This window comes from Ochotona curzoniae, unplaced genomic scaffold, assembly GCF_017591425.1.
Source record: "Ochotona curzoniae isolate NIBS_2020 unplaced genomic scaffold, NIBS_Ocur_1.0 contig_2404, whole genome shotgun sequence".
Lineage (NCBI taxonomy): Eukaryota > Metazoa > Chordata > Mammalia > Lagomorpha > Ochotonidae > Ochotona > Ochotona curzoniae.
In genome coordinates, this window is record NW_024465451.1 from 8,606,070 (window position 1) to 8,623,600 (window position 17,531).

Here is a 17,531-nt window from a genome sequence, read left to right on the forward strand (position 1 = left end):
TCTGAGAAAGCTGTAAGAATGTTCACCTTCAGCCATCGGGCTCTGGAACACTAAAACTGGACAGGATGCCCCTCTTAAGAGTGCAGCCCAGTTCTTCAATTAGAGAAGGGGTTGTGGCGATCACGAAGGGCAGGCCCACCCCTGCGAGGTCTGGAACTTGGGCTGTCATCTAGCCCAACCACTTACCTGAACAGTCAGCTCTCAGGGAGTTTCTGGTAGACTGCGGGGAGGTGCTTATGCTATAGTCCCCAGGACAGCCAGACCCTCCAGGATACCAAATGGTAGTCTTAAGTTCCTTGTGTAACATGGTGTTGAATTTGCAAGTCGTCTGTACACAGCTCCCCATATCCTTTATTGTCTCTGGATTACTTATCTAATACAAGAATACTGTAAACATGGTTGTCATACTGTTTCAGAGATAATAAACCTCCCCCCCCCAAAAAAAAGTCTGCATATGTTCACACACCATTTTCCCCAACATTTTCAAACCATAGTTGGTTAGTCCATAAACGTGGCATCCATGGAGGGGAGGCGGATGACAGTTTAGAAGGAGGAGGACTCACTATCTCTCATCTGGCCACCAATCCCAGTTTTTTATTAAAGCTGAAAATCCCCTTGACACCAAAAATAGTGGAGCAGTATGGTAGTCGTGGTTTCACGACAACCCTTCATCTATTTTGGTCATCGTCATTACCCACTTACTCTTCTCTGTTCCATGTGCTCCTTGAACCATTCTTCCTATAACACTGTCCAGTGTAACTATGTCATTACCAAAATGTTCTGTGTTGGTACAGCTCGGTGCGTGTGGTAGCCACCAGCCACAGGTGGATTTAGCCCTCAAACTGAATTTTCATTTAGTTTTAATTACCACATGTAGCCAGTGGCTACCCTGTCCGGTGGCCATATAATTTCAAATCCCATATCCCTGCAGGTCCACTGTCCACTTAAATTCAAGCTTCCTGACAGCCCTCACAACCCCTGTGACTTTGAAAGCAACACCAGCCGTCTTTGGGTAATATTTCTAGTAATGCTTTCCAGTGCAAAGTGTCTACAGTCAGTGGTCCTCTCCCTGCCATCCTAGTGCCTCGGCTTGGATCATCGCACTTTCTATCCTAAATATAAGACTTGGGATTTCAATGTTTTGGGTGCTCAGGTTGTTAGTCATTTGAAAGCTTATTTCAATATAATCTACCACCCAGCCCTTCCAATTTTGTGGCACTTAGATCTGGCATTTCTCCCATCTGCTCCATATGTAGTCCTTTACAGTTTGCAAGGCACTTTTACATCCATTATGTTCGATACGATCCTTACGACTATCTTGTGAGGTAGGCAAGACATGAAATCTCTATTTTATAAATAAAGCAGTGTAGGCACTGCAGGAACTGATCTGGTTGGGTCCATTTCTGTTGGCTTGGAGAGCCGCTGATATACCAGTCTTTGTTCAAATTCCTGAAGGGAATGTTAAGGATGACACCTGCAGAACCCAGGCTAACCCTCAGTTCTTCAGCAGCACTGGCCAGCACAGCACTGGAGCAGGTCAGTCCCCCCGGAAGTGTGATTATCCCTCCCACACACTGCCACAGGAGAGACACCTGACTTCAGTGACAAGCGTGGATTCTAGCCCCGTGAGAGAAGAAGCAGATGAGGGTGGGCTGCCAGGAGACAGACAGCTTGGGCTTGTCTAAGCGGAGAGGCTGTGGTACTAACTGCTGATTGAAGAAGCCAAGTCTCCCTCTCTTCCAAACTCTTCGTGGGGCCGTGTTTTATTATTCATATGGTTCCCAGCACATCCTAACCCACACTGTAACTGTTTATACATATGTCTCACAACCAACTTCAAGTCATTCATCTTTATCACACTCAGCTCAGCGCTGCCCATGTGGGAGGCACTCAACTCAGTACAAGAGAAATCCATCCAAATCTGTGTTCTTCCAGTAGCATCTGGCCCCCCTCCAAAAACAAACTTGTGACTAAGAGAGACACAGACCACTGCCACATTCCTGCCAACGTGGCTGATTAAAATGCCCTCACAATTGGCTTGGTCACAGTTCCCAGCAGGCGCCACGGCTCTTGCTAGTTAAACCAGCTTTCCTTGGATCGTTTTGCTGTGTTTTGATTGAAAAATAAATACAGTTTCTCTAACAACAGGGACAGAATACATGAAATAAAGCTTCTTTAAAATGTCTATCCGTGAGCAGTAAAACAAACATCTAACTACAGGTCTTTGGGGGAAAAAGGACTGACAGACAATACAGTGCTTTACCGTTTACAAATCTTTCACATACATTCTCATTTGACCCTCACAACAACCCTGTGAGGTAGGCAGCAGACTTCTCATTTGACAGATGAGGAAAGTGTCTCCCAACAGTAAACTGATGTGCCCGAGTTCTACAGTTAGTGCACATTTTGTATCAACATCAGTCTTTGGCCCAAAATTTCAACACCCAACCTCCTCTCAGATTTGCCCTACCTACTTCACAGGGATAATGAAGATAAAATGAATTCAAGGTTAGGGGGAAAAAAAATTGAAGGTGGGGGGAGCACTGTGATTACACCCACAGTGTGTGCTCCTTTCCCTCTGCATTTCAGCTTGTGCGTGTGAACCCCTAATTCTCTATTCCCTCTGTTGTTGTGCTCAATGTTAAACAATGCAGTAAGGCAGGAGAACAGTGTGATCTGTTTAAAGTTCTATCAAGTACAATCAGGGTAACTGCTGTTCCTAAACACATAGAAAGGCCAGTGTGCAGCTGGGACCCAAGGAGGCACTGAGCAAAGCAAGGCAACAGTATCAGAGAGGGCACTGATTGCATAGAAGGAAAACGTGGTGCCAGCGCTCAGGCTGGCACACACAGAGTTCTCTAAGGCAAAGTGGTGGCAAAGATGAGTTACTTGTTCCAAGTTATTCCGCAGTACAGAAACCAGAACAGCAGATTCAGGGGAGCCCGCCGCAGGTGCATCTCAAGTCTCACAGATCTCTCTAGCTGCCTACAGCAATATAAACAACAGTGTCAGCTTCATGTTAAATAATGACTGTACCTGTGCTCACATCCTGACCAAGTAACAGCCCCACGCTAACCTCTCTTGGCTAAAACACACCTCCATCCCATCACTCCTCATCAGATAATAAACAGTGTTTCTAAGATCATGTAATGTTAAATGGCTTTTTTGTTGTTGCTGTTGTTTGTTTTCTCCCAGGATTTACTTTGGATTCTCCTGCTGTAAGACCCAAAGAAAGTTATATTGAGTTTTTATTGGTGATTCTAATATATGTGTTTTTAACAATTAAAGTGTAATAGGTGAATTTAACATATTAAAAGTTCTATAGCATCTGTTCAGAAAAGATTATATACTATACAAACTATTTAAGTCATACAAAACCATTTCAGTGTCTTTTCAACTGAGAAGAATCCTATTCAGCACGCTTCTCCTCCTGAGGTGGTTCATACTGAGCAAGCTATGGGGCAAAGACAGAGGAGTTTAGGTGAATTTTATTCTAAACTAGGTTAAAAAAAATACAAGTTTAGCTACTAAATCAATAAGTTGAAGTATATCAATTACTATGTCTATCCTGAAACCATCCAATGATTTTCAATTTAACAGCCAACCTACTCAAAATCCCTTTTTAGAAAACTAAAACCCTAACTCATGACTGTCCTGTTCAGATACTTAGTATGTAATAGTCTCTATCTTCCCAAAGATGTAGTGGCTTATAATAAGGAATTTCTTCCTCTCCACCAAGTTTAACTCAACTTACCCCCTAAAAAATAGAGAAAAGATGGTATGTGACATGGATCAATCTAACCAATGCAAAGTAACTAATGCCTTTGACTTAAAAGGTGCGGAGAGGTTAATAAGCATTAGTGCCTTGTAGAATCTTAGATTATTTAAGGTGATGCATTTTTCTTTCATGCAAAGGTGTAATTTCTTGGAAGAACAGGACATTAAGCTTTGGGTTCTTCCCATTAGCTGTTGGATCCAAAAGTTTGTATTTCACTGAGCTTTGAAAAATAAAACACATGATGAGAAATACCTAGGGTCACACAAAATACATTATGTGATTCCAAATGTGATAAGACTAATTGACTAATTGAAAACTTATCAACAAAGAAAAATCTTCAGCACTGATTTGTTCATTCAGGGTTACCATCTATGACCATGCAGATTACACACACACCACCCCAAGAGGTGCCACTTACAAAGAGTGACCTAATTCAATCAGCTACTTTAAGACTCACAACTCTCATTTACTTCTGAGCAACACGAACCAGTATTTTCATTTTTTTGTGGATTCAAGCACCCAAGAGCCTGCTCTTGACCACATTCTGCTTGTCCTGTTGAATTCATCTTGAGGTTTCCTCGAGTTTTCCTAACTTTGCCTTGCACTGAATCAGACTAGAAGGCACCTATCTCGGGCCAATTTTAGTAAGGCTTTGATTACAGAATCACTGAAGATGAAATTATTTTAACATGAATTCCTTTTTTTAAGATTTACCTTTGTTTTCAGTTTTTTATTTTCTTCTACAATAGCTTCATATTTTTCTTTCATTTCTGCCAATTCTAGGCGAAGCAGCTCTATCTCTGGATTTTCTGGGGTAGCAGCTCCTAAGTGATGCTTTAAAAAGCTAATGTCAGTGTTAAGAATTTACTGCTGAGAGCAAAGTGAACCTCCTAAGTAACCCAAGGTAGCATTCACATCACTGACCATTCACCCACCCTGCCACCAATATTTACCCAGAGATTTTTCCAAAAACTCAAAGGAGAATAATTCTTTCAATAAGCCAAAGTGCTTTAAAATTATCTGTGAGGGGAAAAAAAACGAGACACTCCAAAATGAGGCCTTGAGCTGACTTCAGAGGTGAAAAGGATACTCCAAAGCACTATTAGGTTTCTCTGGTTCTTCATATAAGGCTACCAACACTGCAAATCAAAAAAAGCAGAGAAAGCAACAATTATAGTCTTACATTTTTACAATGGCTGAGATTCTATTTCTTAGGCCAGTAAGTACAAACTGCCTACCACAGGCTAAGTGCATCGTTAGGACAGTCTATACAGTGGTGCTCAGGACAGAATGGTCCTGCTGACACGGATTACACAGCATAGCGCAGAAGATAAGCAAGGAACAGGCAGAGCACCGAGCAGGCAGTACAGGAGCACCACTATCTCAGCCTGGGCTTCAGGGAGAGAGGCCTGAGATCTAGGCCATGAGTGGTACAGATCAAACAGCAGGGCCCAGCACAAGTCAACCACAGCATCCAACTGCAAATTCAAGTATGGCAGGATGGGAGTTGGGAGTGATGTGGCTGGAAAGGTGGTCAGGCGCCACACTGCAGAGGGGCACCTGGGCTGGGTTGGACTTTGATCCCAAGAGCAACAGGCATATAATTAAACAGTTCTAAGCAGGAGAGAGACAGGATCACTCCAGGCAGCTGCATGGAGCCCCAACGGGGTGACACAAAGATAATCACTGGAGCAACAGTTCAGAGGCTGACGTGTCAATCCGGTCTAACAAGTCGGTGACCTGCATTACAGGCAGAGGAAAATCTGGAGAAAATTTAGGATCAACAGGAAGATGCTAATTATTGCAAGCAGCCTCAGCTCCATGCGTTCTTCAGGATCAAAGTGGCAAACTCAGCACAACAAAAGCTACCAACCAAAAACTCACCCAGAGTCAGTATCATCATACACACTCGCCAGGGGTTTCAAATCCTCTAACTCATGAGTGCTACCCTTATTCTTAGTGAAGAATTTCCTCCTACGGTTTACTCCTCAGAACTCTCCACCAGAGCTTGGCTTTTCTGTGAAGGAAACCCCTTGAGAGTTCTCATAAAACCTGGAAGTACATGCTTGAAAGGTGCTGTCTAGCTGAGTCTTGTAAGCCAGTTTAGCTGCTTCCCCCTGGTCTTCTGCAGGTCTGATAATGTATGACAGAATGAGAAAATCCAACAGGCAAACCCTTAACATCTTCCCTCCAGGACCTTCACAGCACAGCACCACCGTCCCTCCCCTTCTCCTCTGTCTGCTGCAGCACTCTGGAGACGCTGCTGTTGGCTTTGTCCCTTATGTATACGCTCACACCTGGCCTGTGTCTTCTTCCGTTAGTTCCCACTCATCCCTGCTGAACCATAATTTGCTAAAGACTGGGTACTAACACTCTCACCCTTTCCTCCCCTCCTCCTTCAGCTTCTGGATTTGTTGGTAGTCCTTACCACCTTAATAAAGAATCTAACGGAAACGGTGTTTTCTGTGCTTTTCCACAGATGAACTACACTTCCTTGTTGCAGTGAGAGAAGTTAAACTCTCTGCCCCCTTTTCTGCCATAACCCAGGGTTGTCAGTAACCAGAATGCCTCTTCTTCCAAACGATTTGCCCCTTTGCAGTTCTCTTTGGTTGTGTTAATATTGTAAGCAATTTCAAATCCTCTTGGAATGAGCTGTTTAAAAAAAATTGGAAGAACCTATGTTTGAAAATGTTAAATAAAACATTCCAACAGACACACCATGCTGTCTGATGTTCCTTAAGAGACTGAAGGGTAAGAGTCTGGGGGTGTGTGCCAGAGAAGGCTGCGCCTCTCCTGTGGAGAGCTGCCCAACAGCTGCCCGCTCCACCCAGCCGCCCTGGCCTCCTTGATAATCCCTTATCCAAAGCGCCTGCACCGAGAAGGGGTTCAGACTTTGATTTTTTTTTTTTTTTGCCAGATTTTGAAATCTTTGCATATACATGAGCTCTCTTGGGGATGAATCCAAGGGATCCATTCCTCTTACTGCCTAAAGGTCAAGTCTGCATTCTGACTGTCAAGCAGCGGAATTTCCCACATTTCAGGTGCCAGCACATTTTGGATGTCTCAGATTGAAAATGATCAACCTGTAAGAATGACTGCAACTGTTTAACACCAAACAGCTCATTCAGTTCTCTGCTCAAAAGTGACTTCTCAAGGAAAGCGTCTCCCACCTGCCACTGCCTGAACGGCTCCATTAACCCTGGGCCCCCTAACCTTGCTAGGCTTGCATTCCTAACACTTGCCACTAGTTGACACTATGTATTTCTCTATGATGTGTCTCCCCAGCTGTAAGTACACGGAGCTGGGACATTTTTAAGGCCACTCTTGTTAGTGTCCAAAAGGCCTGAGTAAAATGGTTATTAAAGAACTTGCGGGATTTTTGAATGACACAACACAGTGCCACACAGTGCCGCATCAGCTGAAATGTATTTGCAAAGAGACAGGGAAACTAGTGTAGCGATTCCAACTACCACCCCATGCACAGGCACTGCAACTCCTGCCTTCTTTTAAGACTCGGAACTCAGTTCCACTTCATGAGCATAGCCCCCCCCCCCCCCCCCCGGTTTATGCCTACAGAGCAGATACCAAATTATTTCCATATTACCCATGGTTCTCCTGCAGTCCCTGTGCTCATCCCTGCCACCAGTCCCATTCTTCATCCTGGAAAATTCCAGGCAGGGAGTTGGGTGACACACAGCGAGCTCACCGAAGCAGCAAGAACCTTCCCCACTTTGCAGAACTTGTCATCTACCTGGTAGATCTGGAGCTCACACAGTGTAAACTTCCAGTTTTAACCCTGAGATCAATATAGCCACTCTTCTGCGTCCTCTGGCTTTTGAAGGCTGTACCTCTACCTTCATTTGCAAAACCTACACACAACAGGAATGGGGCAGTGCCTGGACCCCACTCGGCTGCCTCACGGCCCTCTTTTCCTAACTAGTCATTTCCCCCAGTTGTCCTGGGCCCGAGGGGAAAATATGTCTTAATGCTTCTAGGGACCCCGCAAATGCTCTAAGTGGGAGCAGGAGGCGTGCACCCACGGGTCTCCGGCTAACACGTCCTCTGCGGCTGCTCCAAGCACCGCGGCGGAAGTTGGAGCGACTTTGCAAGAGTTGAGCTCCGGACGCGGGGACAGGCGGCAGTGCGAGCCAGGCTCCTCTCGGGCGGAGTCCGGCCCCCAGGCCACCTCGCCGAGGCCCTGGACGCAAACCACCTGTTCTCCCTCCGTCCCCCGCGGCGAGGCCCGTCAGGGGAGTGGGGGAGGCACGCGAGTCCTGTCTGAGCCCATGCTCACCCTTGGTCAGCGTGTCCAGCACCCCCGACTTCTCCAAGTACCTCCGGAACTGCTCGCGCTTCGAGTCGGCGGCCTGAGGAGACACGGCGGGTCAGGGGGCCGGAGCCCAGAGACCGGAGCAGGAAGGCGGCTCTGGGAGTCCGGCAAGCCCGCCTCCGCCTCGTTACCGCGGAAGGCCCCCCCACTCCTTCAACACCTGCGCGCGCCGCCGCCGCCCCCACACCCGCCCGGGGCCGACCCCGCGGCCGGCGACCGCCCGCACGCCCCCGGCCACGCCGCGCCCCCCGCCCCCCTCACTTTGTAATGGGCCATAGTGACAGCGGCAGCGGCGTCGCTGGCGCCGGAGACCGTGGCTGGCGGGCTCGGGACGGCACTGCTCATGCGCGGCAGGGCGCGCGCGACTGCGCACTGGCGAGCCACGGGCCCGGCCGGCCGGGGTGTGGCCTGTTTTCATGGCGACCGGGACGCTCTGGATTTCCCCCGGCGCGGGAGTAGCCGAGGGAGGCTGCGCGCGCCCGCCCCTCGGGCCGTCGGAGCGGCGGCCCTCTTTCCTCTTCCGGTCCCCGCGACGATTCGGTTGCCGAGGGGAGAGGCCGGCCTGGGGTCGCTCGGGCCGAGTGGCAGGAGAGAGGTGTGACTCCCGGAGGTGGCCTCGGCTGCCGTGCGGAGCCGCCTCGGCCGAGCCTCTGCTCGGTGGACATCCTGCGAGAGGGCGTCCGGGTGGACACGCGTGTGTGCCGGCCGCAGCTTCTGCACGTGGGCGTGGGCCTGCGGAGGCCGAGCGGCCACGTGCTCGCGGGAGTTCCCGGAGCGCTCCCACGCGCGGGCCTCGGCCCTGGCGCCTTTGGGAATGAGGCCGGGTCAGGTGGCGAGGCCCGGGTGAATTACGGTGCTGTAAACCGGTGAGAGCAATCACAGGTCTCTTAAAGATCTTACTTTGTTCACACTCCTTACACATCTGGGTGCAGCCTATTAGAAAAAAAAACTATGAAATCCTGTGATGCACAGGACCAACCTACTGCCCAAAGGAAAGGAATTGGCAGCTAAAAATTAGGCATTACATAGTTCAGGAACAATGCCCCAACATAATGGGTCCATTCTGAGAGATAATACTATTCCAAACCGTCAAGCATGGGTCTTGAACGTGTGATTTTCTAAATATATTTTTAAGGATTTATTTGAAAAGTAAATTTACAGAGAAATAAAAAGAGACCTTCCATGTGCCAGTTCACTCCCCAGATGGCTGCAACGGCCAGAGCTGTGCTGATCCAAAGCCAGGAGCCTCGAGCCTCCTCACGATCTCCTACGTGGGTGCAGGGTGTCAAGGCCTTGGCTCATTGTTGCTTTCCCAGGCCACAAGCAGGGAGCTGACTGGGAAGTGGAGTAGCTAGGACACGAACCGGTATCCATGTGGGATGTCAGTGCCACAGGAGCAGGGTTAGCCTATTGAGCCACCATGCTGGGCCCTGAACATGCAATTTTCACCTAATCAGTTTCACACATTCTGGAAGCTTTATATATAGGTAAATATGCATAATATATGTATATACACATGTGTGAAGTTATATATATGATGTGTACATATGTGCATATATTTATAAATATAATTAACCTGAATTTGGCAATTCCTGATCTTTGAATTCAGACGTGTTCCCCTGGGGCTCATGGGGAGGGTTGGTCTTCCTTTCCTGAAATGGCTCCCAGTTGTCGGCCTGGACAGCTGGCCTTACATGCTCACTCATGCTCTGTAGCCATGGGCTTCTCTAACAACACAAGGGCACCATGTCCCAAAGCCAACGGCTGTTCAGCTCTGAAGGTCAGTGGGAAGCCGCCGCCCAGTGAGGTGGCTTGTCAGGGACACCGTGGGATGTGGGGGACAGCTGGACCAACTCAGGCTCACAGCACAGTTTTCCCTGGGCGTGGGTAGTGCATGGGACATCATCATGGGAGGCCCCACCATGAGGGTGCCAAGGCTCTCACGGTGCCCTCTGCTAACAGGCCCTGGAGTTCTGCTTTAGAAGGTGACCTGCAGCTTTTACCTTCTGCAGAGCGACGCTGGGGAGCACTGAGCCTCCTGGGTCTGCAGGGACAGAGAGCTGACCGAGGCACAGCTGACACAGAGCAGCGACCTGGGCCGCAGGGGCTTCCTCGGCCGACTCAGCCGTCAGTTTCTCTGTTTTCTCTTGACTCATTCCCAGTAGCTTCTTTTCCAAACGTTGTGATGAGCATCCCTGCGATTCCTGGAGCTGATGCATGGAAGAGGGCTGCAGGCAGGACAGAGTGGACACGTCATGTTCGAAAGCGCAGTGTCCTGCCCAGCCTCCAGCCTGTGCTTGCCAGGAGCTGCCCGAATTGCAAAAGACAGGCTTAAACTAGGATACACTGCTCTGCCTGTTGGCTTCTCCACTGACAAGATCCTGTGCAAAATGTGGGTCACATAGGTGCACTGCAGGCTTCCCCGGAGCTGAGCTTGGCTTTGTGTCCTCTGTCCGAGCTGACAGTGCTCATGCTCTGGTGTCCCCCATCCCCAGACATTTCCAGGCCTCCCTCCAGTTCCCTCCTTAATTGCACTTTCACCTTCTGCCTCTCTTTCTCCAGAACCTTCTGTCAGTACAAAGCATGGCCCATGTAGACCTGAAATGGCAAAGACACAAAGATCACCTGCAGCGCCCAGTACCTGACGGAGAGATGGGGAAGGCCCGGGCGCAGCGTGCGTCCCTGCAGCCTGGCTGCTGGGTGTTGCAGAGGAAGCCAGACTGCTCATCGGCCCACACGTCTTCAGCTGCTACACCCAGAACGAGCATTCAAAACGTGATCAGGACAGGGAGCCAGAGCTTTAGCTCGTGGTACAGTGGATGGGAGCTTCCTCCGAATACCTCCCGGGACACTCAGGCCCCCGGGTTTATTCAGCCACCATCTCATCCCTGCACCCTGTCAGAAAGGAGGCAGCTGTGTTCTACTCTGAAGGGAGTACTGTTGGGTGAAGCCAACCTGCAGCCAAAACACCAACATACCATCGCCCGTTCATAGGCTGGTTGCTTCGTTTTTTTCCCTAAACAACACTGATCATCTGATACCAAGAATGTATGTCATATGTCAGGAACTTTAAATGAAATATGTTTAGACATCATAAAGCAGGTTTAAGATTTATTTATTTATTGGAAAGTCAGATATACAGAGAGGAGGAGAGACAGAGAGGAAGATCTTCTGTCCGGTGACTCACTCCCCAAGTGACCGCAACAGCCGATGCTAGGCTGATCCGAAGCCAGGATCCAGGAACTTCTTCCAGGTCTCCCATGTGGGTGCAGGGTCCCAAAGCTTTGGGCCATCCTCGACTGCTTTCCCAGGCCACAAGCAGGGAGCTGGATGGGAAGTGGAGCTGCCAGGATTAGAACCGACGCCCATATGGGATCCCGGCACATGCAAGGCAAGGACTTTACCCGCTAGGCCATGCTGCTGGGCCCCCATAAAGCAGTGCTTTAAAAAAGGAAATACCTGACAGAGAAGTATGCATGACCTGTATTAAACAAAATAACAGGAGGCCTTGCAGTGGCACATCAGGCTTATCCTCTATGCTCTGGTACTGGCATCCCATACAGGCATCAGTTCAAGTCCCAGCTGCTCCACTTCCAATCCAGCTCTCTGCTTAAGGCCTGGGAAAGCAGCAGAAGATGGCCCAAGTCCTTGGGACCCTGTACCCACATGGGAGATCCACAAGAAACTGCCGGCTCCCAGCTTCAGATCAGTCCAGCTTTGGCTATTGCAGCCTTTTGGGGAGTGAACCAGCGCAAGGAACACGTCTCCCTCTGTCTCGCCCTCTCTCTCTGTAAAAATCTACCTTTCAAATAAAAATAAATAAATCTTAAAAGAAAAATGTTTTAAGAGAAAAAGAATGGAGCAACAAGTTGGCATTGTGGCACAGAGGGTTAAGCCACTGTCTGCAACAAGGGCGTCCCAAATGAGTACCAGCTCATGTCCCAAGCTGCTCCATGTCCAGTCCAGCTCTCTGCTAGTGTCCTTGGGGAAGCAGTAGAAGGTATCCCAAATACTCGGGCCCCTGCACCCTCTGGAAGACCAGATTGGAGTTGCTGGTTCCTTTCTTCAACCTGGCCCTGCCATTGTTGCCATTAGGAAAATGAACCAATGGATATAAGATACCTCTCTCTCTTCCCCGCCCTCCCATAACTCTGTCAAGTAGATAAAATAAAAAATAGAATTGCAATAGTCCCTATCAGAGAAGAGTCACCTTACTTAGCTGAAGTTTATTGACGTATTTTCTTCTTGTTTTCTGGAAAGGTTTCTAAGACAACTGACTTGACTTTATAAGCCTATTATTACTGATTATTTTATATAGATGTAATCAAAGTTGGTGATTTTTTTAAATGTATTTTTTTATTTTGAATTTAGAATTATGTGGTACAATTTTGTATAAGCTGGGATTCCCCCTCAAACTCCCACCCCCGCCAGATTATCCCCATTTTGTTACAATAGTGTAGTCCTTCATAAAGAATCATAATTCTATTAGTTGGTGATTTTTAAAATCTCATTGACATTTAAAAAGGAATGTGCTTCATTTGATAATTCCACCACATAACAACATTTAATGAAGCAAGAGCAAACACATCTGGCTCACGGTAAAAGAATTTTAAATCCACATTTAAATATCTAAATTCCAGAGGTTTCTTTCTGGGAGTTGATGAACATTTCCAGAAATCCATTTCAGGAATATTTATCAGTATTTATAGAATTTTCACACCATATTATAAAAAAAAGTATCCAAATTTTTATCATGTCAAAATGAACTTGAAGAATTCTCAGCTATTTTATGGTCTTAGAATATTCTTAGATACTACTTGAAATAAACTGATCATGGATATGGTAGTATTATAGAAATTTCTGTTGGATCACTGTTTGACCTACTTAGACATGCAGCTGATTTCTTTGTTTAAGGGAACAGCTAGGCACATTATAATTTAACTGCTTGCACTATCAGCCAAAATGGATTCCATAGTCAGATTGATATCATAGGAACTGTACCCCCGAGGAAAGAAAAGAGTGAATGTCTTCTGCTTTGAAATGTCACACAAATAGTAGGGCCCAGTAGCTGTAAAATTGTGTCCATCACAAAAAGCCCGTGGGGCAGACACTGGTTTCCTGCATTTTGCATGTCTTGGTTTTACCCACGGCCACACAGCTGGAGCTGACACTCAAAGTCCTGATGCGTGTAGCACTAGAATCAGCCTTATTTTCAAACTGTGATTTTTCTCTCTGGGAAAGCATGAAATTTGCATTTAAAAGTTAAAGACAGTTGTTTTTTTGTTAAAAATGTATTTGTTTAATTTAGCAATGTCGGTGACAATTTTGGCTTTCTACTAAATGGCTTCAGTTCCTTTTTTAAGACTTTGTACATTTCCTAAGCCTTGTGACACATGATACGTCTAAAATTTAGTTATTTGCCTCAGAGAAAGTTTCTGTTGACTTACTAACAGTCACATACTGTGACCTAATAATGCGAAACACTTCCAGATGTAAGCAAACATGTTTATTATGTTATTGTTTCTAATAGTGCTAAACTGAAAACATCCAAAATAATTATCAACTCAGAGAAGATCAATAAAATAAATAGTGGTGAAAAAGACTGGAATACTGTGTGACCTGTAACGTGAGTATAGACCAGTACAAAAGACGTTTGACATGTTGTGTCAATGAAATTCATACTAAGAGCCCTGTTATAAATTTACTCATAGGTAGAGATACATAGATAACTAGAAGTTATTCATTAAAATAGTAACTGTGGTTATCTCTGGATAGTGTAATTACCATTGACTTCATCTTTTATAACTGCATATATTTTAATTTTCCTCATGACCACCGTAGTCATCACAAAAAGAAATCAAAAATTTTTTTGGTTTAAAGAACAAGAATATAGTATATACTAAAAGCAGGAGCACTATTATTCAGCTACGAATGAAAGCTTTCATAGCACATGACATGAAAATGAGTATACTTAAACACAGCACGATAGAAGTCACACATTTTAAGCAACTTTCTTAATTAGCTAAGCAAGAGAAATTAACAAAAACCTTCTTTAGCTTGAGTAAATCTGAGAAGTCACTCACGCCTGGAAGTGAGTCCGTGGCCATCTTCACCTTGACCTCTGGACATGCGCCCTGCCCACGGCAGAGCAGGGCCAGTTGCGGGCAGTTCAGGGGGTCAGCCAGTAGCTGTAATCTTTTCCCTTTCTGCTCATTCTTGCTTCTGATAGTTGCTTCTAGTAGACACTTGCTCAGCAGTGTCCAATAGAACTTTCTGCAACAGTAAAATTAATTTTCATGCTGTCTGGTAATGTGGACACCTTCTACATGTACCATGGCTTGCCTATCGCAGTGACTGAAATTGTAATTAATTTTAACACAAGTTTAAAGAGCTGCATGTGCCTAGTGGCTAATTTATTGGACATCACAGGTAAAGAATGTTTCCAATAGTCCTAATAACAGTACAGTCAATCAGAAGATGTCAATTTAAAGCACCAGGAGGTAGGAGTGTGTGTGTATAAGAATCATTTTTGGAAATGGGGATATCCAATAAAATATAGCCATAATGTCAATTTAAAAGCACGAGGAGATAGGGGTGTGTGTATGTGTTTAAGCATCATTTTTGGGATTGGGGATATCCAATAAAACATAGCCATAATGAAACAATACCTTCTTGATCATCAGAACAAATAATTAGTGGGTCATGTCCAATTTCATGGTCAGATAAATCCTGTTTCTCTGTTACATTTTCTCTTAGTAGCACAGCATTATACTCTGGGGCATTGGTCTCCTCAGAGATAGTGGCCAGCCAGGGAGGGGTGTCCCTGAGGGGGCAGTTGGCCATGGCTGATGAATAGTTCTTTCCTGACCCCTTTTGCCAATTAATAATGATTTTTCAGGGGCAGCCATGCAGTGGCAGGAGCTTAGTCTACTATGTGGGAGGCCTATATCCCATACCTGAGGGCCAGTTCAGTCCCTGGATCTTCTGCTTCTGGACCAGTTTCCTGCAAATGTGCACCCTGGAAGGCCCAACCAGATGATGGCTCAAGTAGTTAGGCCCCTGCTGCCCATGTGGGAGACAAGATGGCGTTCTGGGCTTGTGGCTTTGGCCTGGTTTGTCCCTGGATATTGTGGGCATTTGAGAAGTAAACCAGCAGATGGAAGATTGCCATCCCCTTTCTCTCAATGAAAATAAACTTCTCAGGGCCCGGCGCAATAGCATAGTGGTTAAAGTCCTTGCCTTGCATACCCGAGATCCCATATGGGCACCGGTTCTAATCCCAGAAGCCCTGCTTCCCACCCAGCTTCCTGCTTGTGGCCTGGGAAAGCAGTCGAGGATGGCCAAAGGCCTTGGGACCCTGTACCCACATGGGAGACCTGGAGGAGTTCCTGGCTCCTGGCTTCAGATCGGCACAGCACCAGCTGTTGTGGTCACTTGGGGAGTGAATCATCGGATGGAAGATCTTCCTCTCTGTCTCTCCTCCTCTGTGTATAACTTGCCAATAAAAATAAATAAATCTTATTTTAAAAAAAAGAAATTTCTCAGAGTTACCTTTCAGATTAAATGTAAGCATTTATATATACATGTCTACTCTATAAGTTACATATGTGCACACATAAATTATTAATAAAAACCTGGAAATGATTCAGCCTAGAGAAATATAAATTTGTAAAATATACTTATTTACTTTTACTTGCAAGTTACAAAGAGATTTTTTTAAATAAAGGTTTATTTATTTTTATTACAAAGTCAGATATACAGAGAGGAGGAAAGACAGAGAGGAAGATCTTCCATCCGATGATTCACTCCCCAAGTGACCGCAATGGCTGGAGCTGAGCTGGTCTGAAGCTAGGAGCCAGGAACTTCCCCCAGGTCTCCCACACGGGTTCAGGATCCCAAAGCCTTGGGCTTTGGCCGTCCTCAACTGCTTTCCCAGGTCACAAGCAGGGAGCTGGATGGGAAGTGGGCTGCCGAGACTAGAACCCGCACCCATATGGGATCCCTGGCGCATCCAAGGCGAGGACTTTAGCCGCTAGGCCACGGTGCCAGGCCCAAAAGCCAACATTTTATATGTCTATATTTGATTAGCTAAAACAGAGACTTTTCTTAGTTTAGGTATATCATGCTTAGAGAAAGTTGTAACGTGGACACCTTCGGTCTGCTCTCTGAATGTATTTGCCCCTCTGCAGGTGTAGAACAATTTCAGTGCCGTTATTGCAGTGCAGGAGTCAGCCCTGCAGTAGAATCTCTCTCCCTTTCTGCTTATTACAGATAGAAGAAAGTCTGCAAGGACACACGCCAGACGCTTGGCCATGGTCATTGCCAGGAGAAGAGAGCAGGTCCGCGGCAGCATGGCAAAAGGAGCATTTGTCTTTTGCATTTCTGTTTGAATCTTTGCTTAAGCCAAAACATACTCACATTCTCATATTTTAATTTTTCTGGTAAATCCCAAACCAGTTTTCTCAACGTGCTAGAATACCAACTGTTCTCACTGCATCGGATGAAGTGCATGCTCTCCTTCCAGATGATCCACAGCTACCATTTTAGAAAACGGGAGAAATTGGCAGTCTGGATTCCATACAGGGAAAGGAGACAGGCGTCTCAGCCTCTAGAGGTGACATTGGCGCCTGATGCAGATGGAGTCTTCCCCTCCTAGGGGAAGGATGAGAATCATATCACAAATGGGAATCCGGAGAGCCCAGGTATCCAGCTAGCACCACGGGCCCAGTTCCAGGTGCCTTGGAAACGCAGACCTACCAGAGAAACTTGAACGAACATCCCAGGAAGCGCCAGGGCTCCAGTAAGTTCTTCCTACCATTCATGGAGGAGCGTCAGATCAGAGAGTTTCTTTTCAATGCTGCTAGGATACTAACATCTTTAATATTTGGCAGATACATTGTGGGTGGACCAACAAGGAAGAATACAGGGTTTCCAATCATGTTTCTTTATGTTTCAATTCTTCTCCTTTCAGACAAATGCTCAAGTTTTGAAAAGGGTTTGCAGATCCTCCTATCTAAGGTACTTTGCAGGTTTGTTAAGATCAGTGAAAGCATCTACAAAGCTCCTTCAACAGTAGTCATCTATTTAAACACGGTCATCAAGAGTCGGACACAAGTATGGGAAATGTTTATTGCCAGCATAGTGCATTATTCACGGATGCCGTCCAGCCATCTGCAACACAGACCTGCCAGGACAGCACGTTTCCCTTTGCAGACTACACGCATACCAGATGCCTGAAGGAGAGCCAGCCTCGGGCTGTCTGTGCCCCTCTGTCCTCTTCCTCTTCCTTCACATCCAGAAGCCCCCTCCTGCCACCCAGAGTTCCTTGTGAGTCCTCCTTTCAAAACTGTTAGTATTTGCTGGGACTTCTGTTTCTTCATTAAGAGTTTTCCATCCTCCTCCCTACCCAGATGGCTCTTTTAT

General features: G+C 46.4%; 1 protein-coding gene across 2 annotated transcripts; it reads right to left on the bottom strand.

Annotated features, from left to right (window-relative positions):
- Positions 1–2,163: 2,163 nt before the first annotated feature.
- On the bottom strand, positions 2,164–8,602 carry LOC121152270 (MYC binding protein). Of its 2 annotated transcripts, XM_040974256.1 has the most exons (6): positions 8,370–8,450; positions 8,073–8,145; positions 4,869–4,917; positions 4,493–4,622; positions 3,379–3,454; positions 2,164–2,985 (listed from the first exon to the last, which is right to left on the bottom strand). In XM_040974256.1, exons 1-5 carry the CDS (start codon positions 8,382–8,384, stop codon positions 3,410–3,412), a joined length of 312 nt encoding a protein of 103 aa, XP_040830190.1. In that variant the 5' UTR covers positions 8,385–8,450; the 3' UTR covers positions 2,164–2,985; positions 3,379–3,409. The 2 variants fall into 2 exon arrangements, with proteins under 2 accessions (XP_040830190.1, XP_040830189.1); XM_040974255.1 differs by having other exon boundaries at positions 2,164–3,454; positions 8,370–8,602.
- Positions 8,603–17,531: the final 8,929 nt, after the last annotated feature.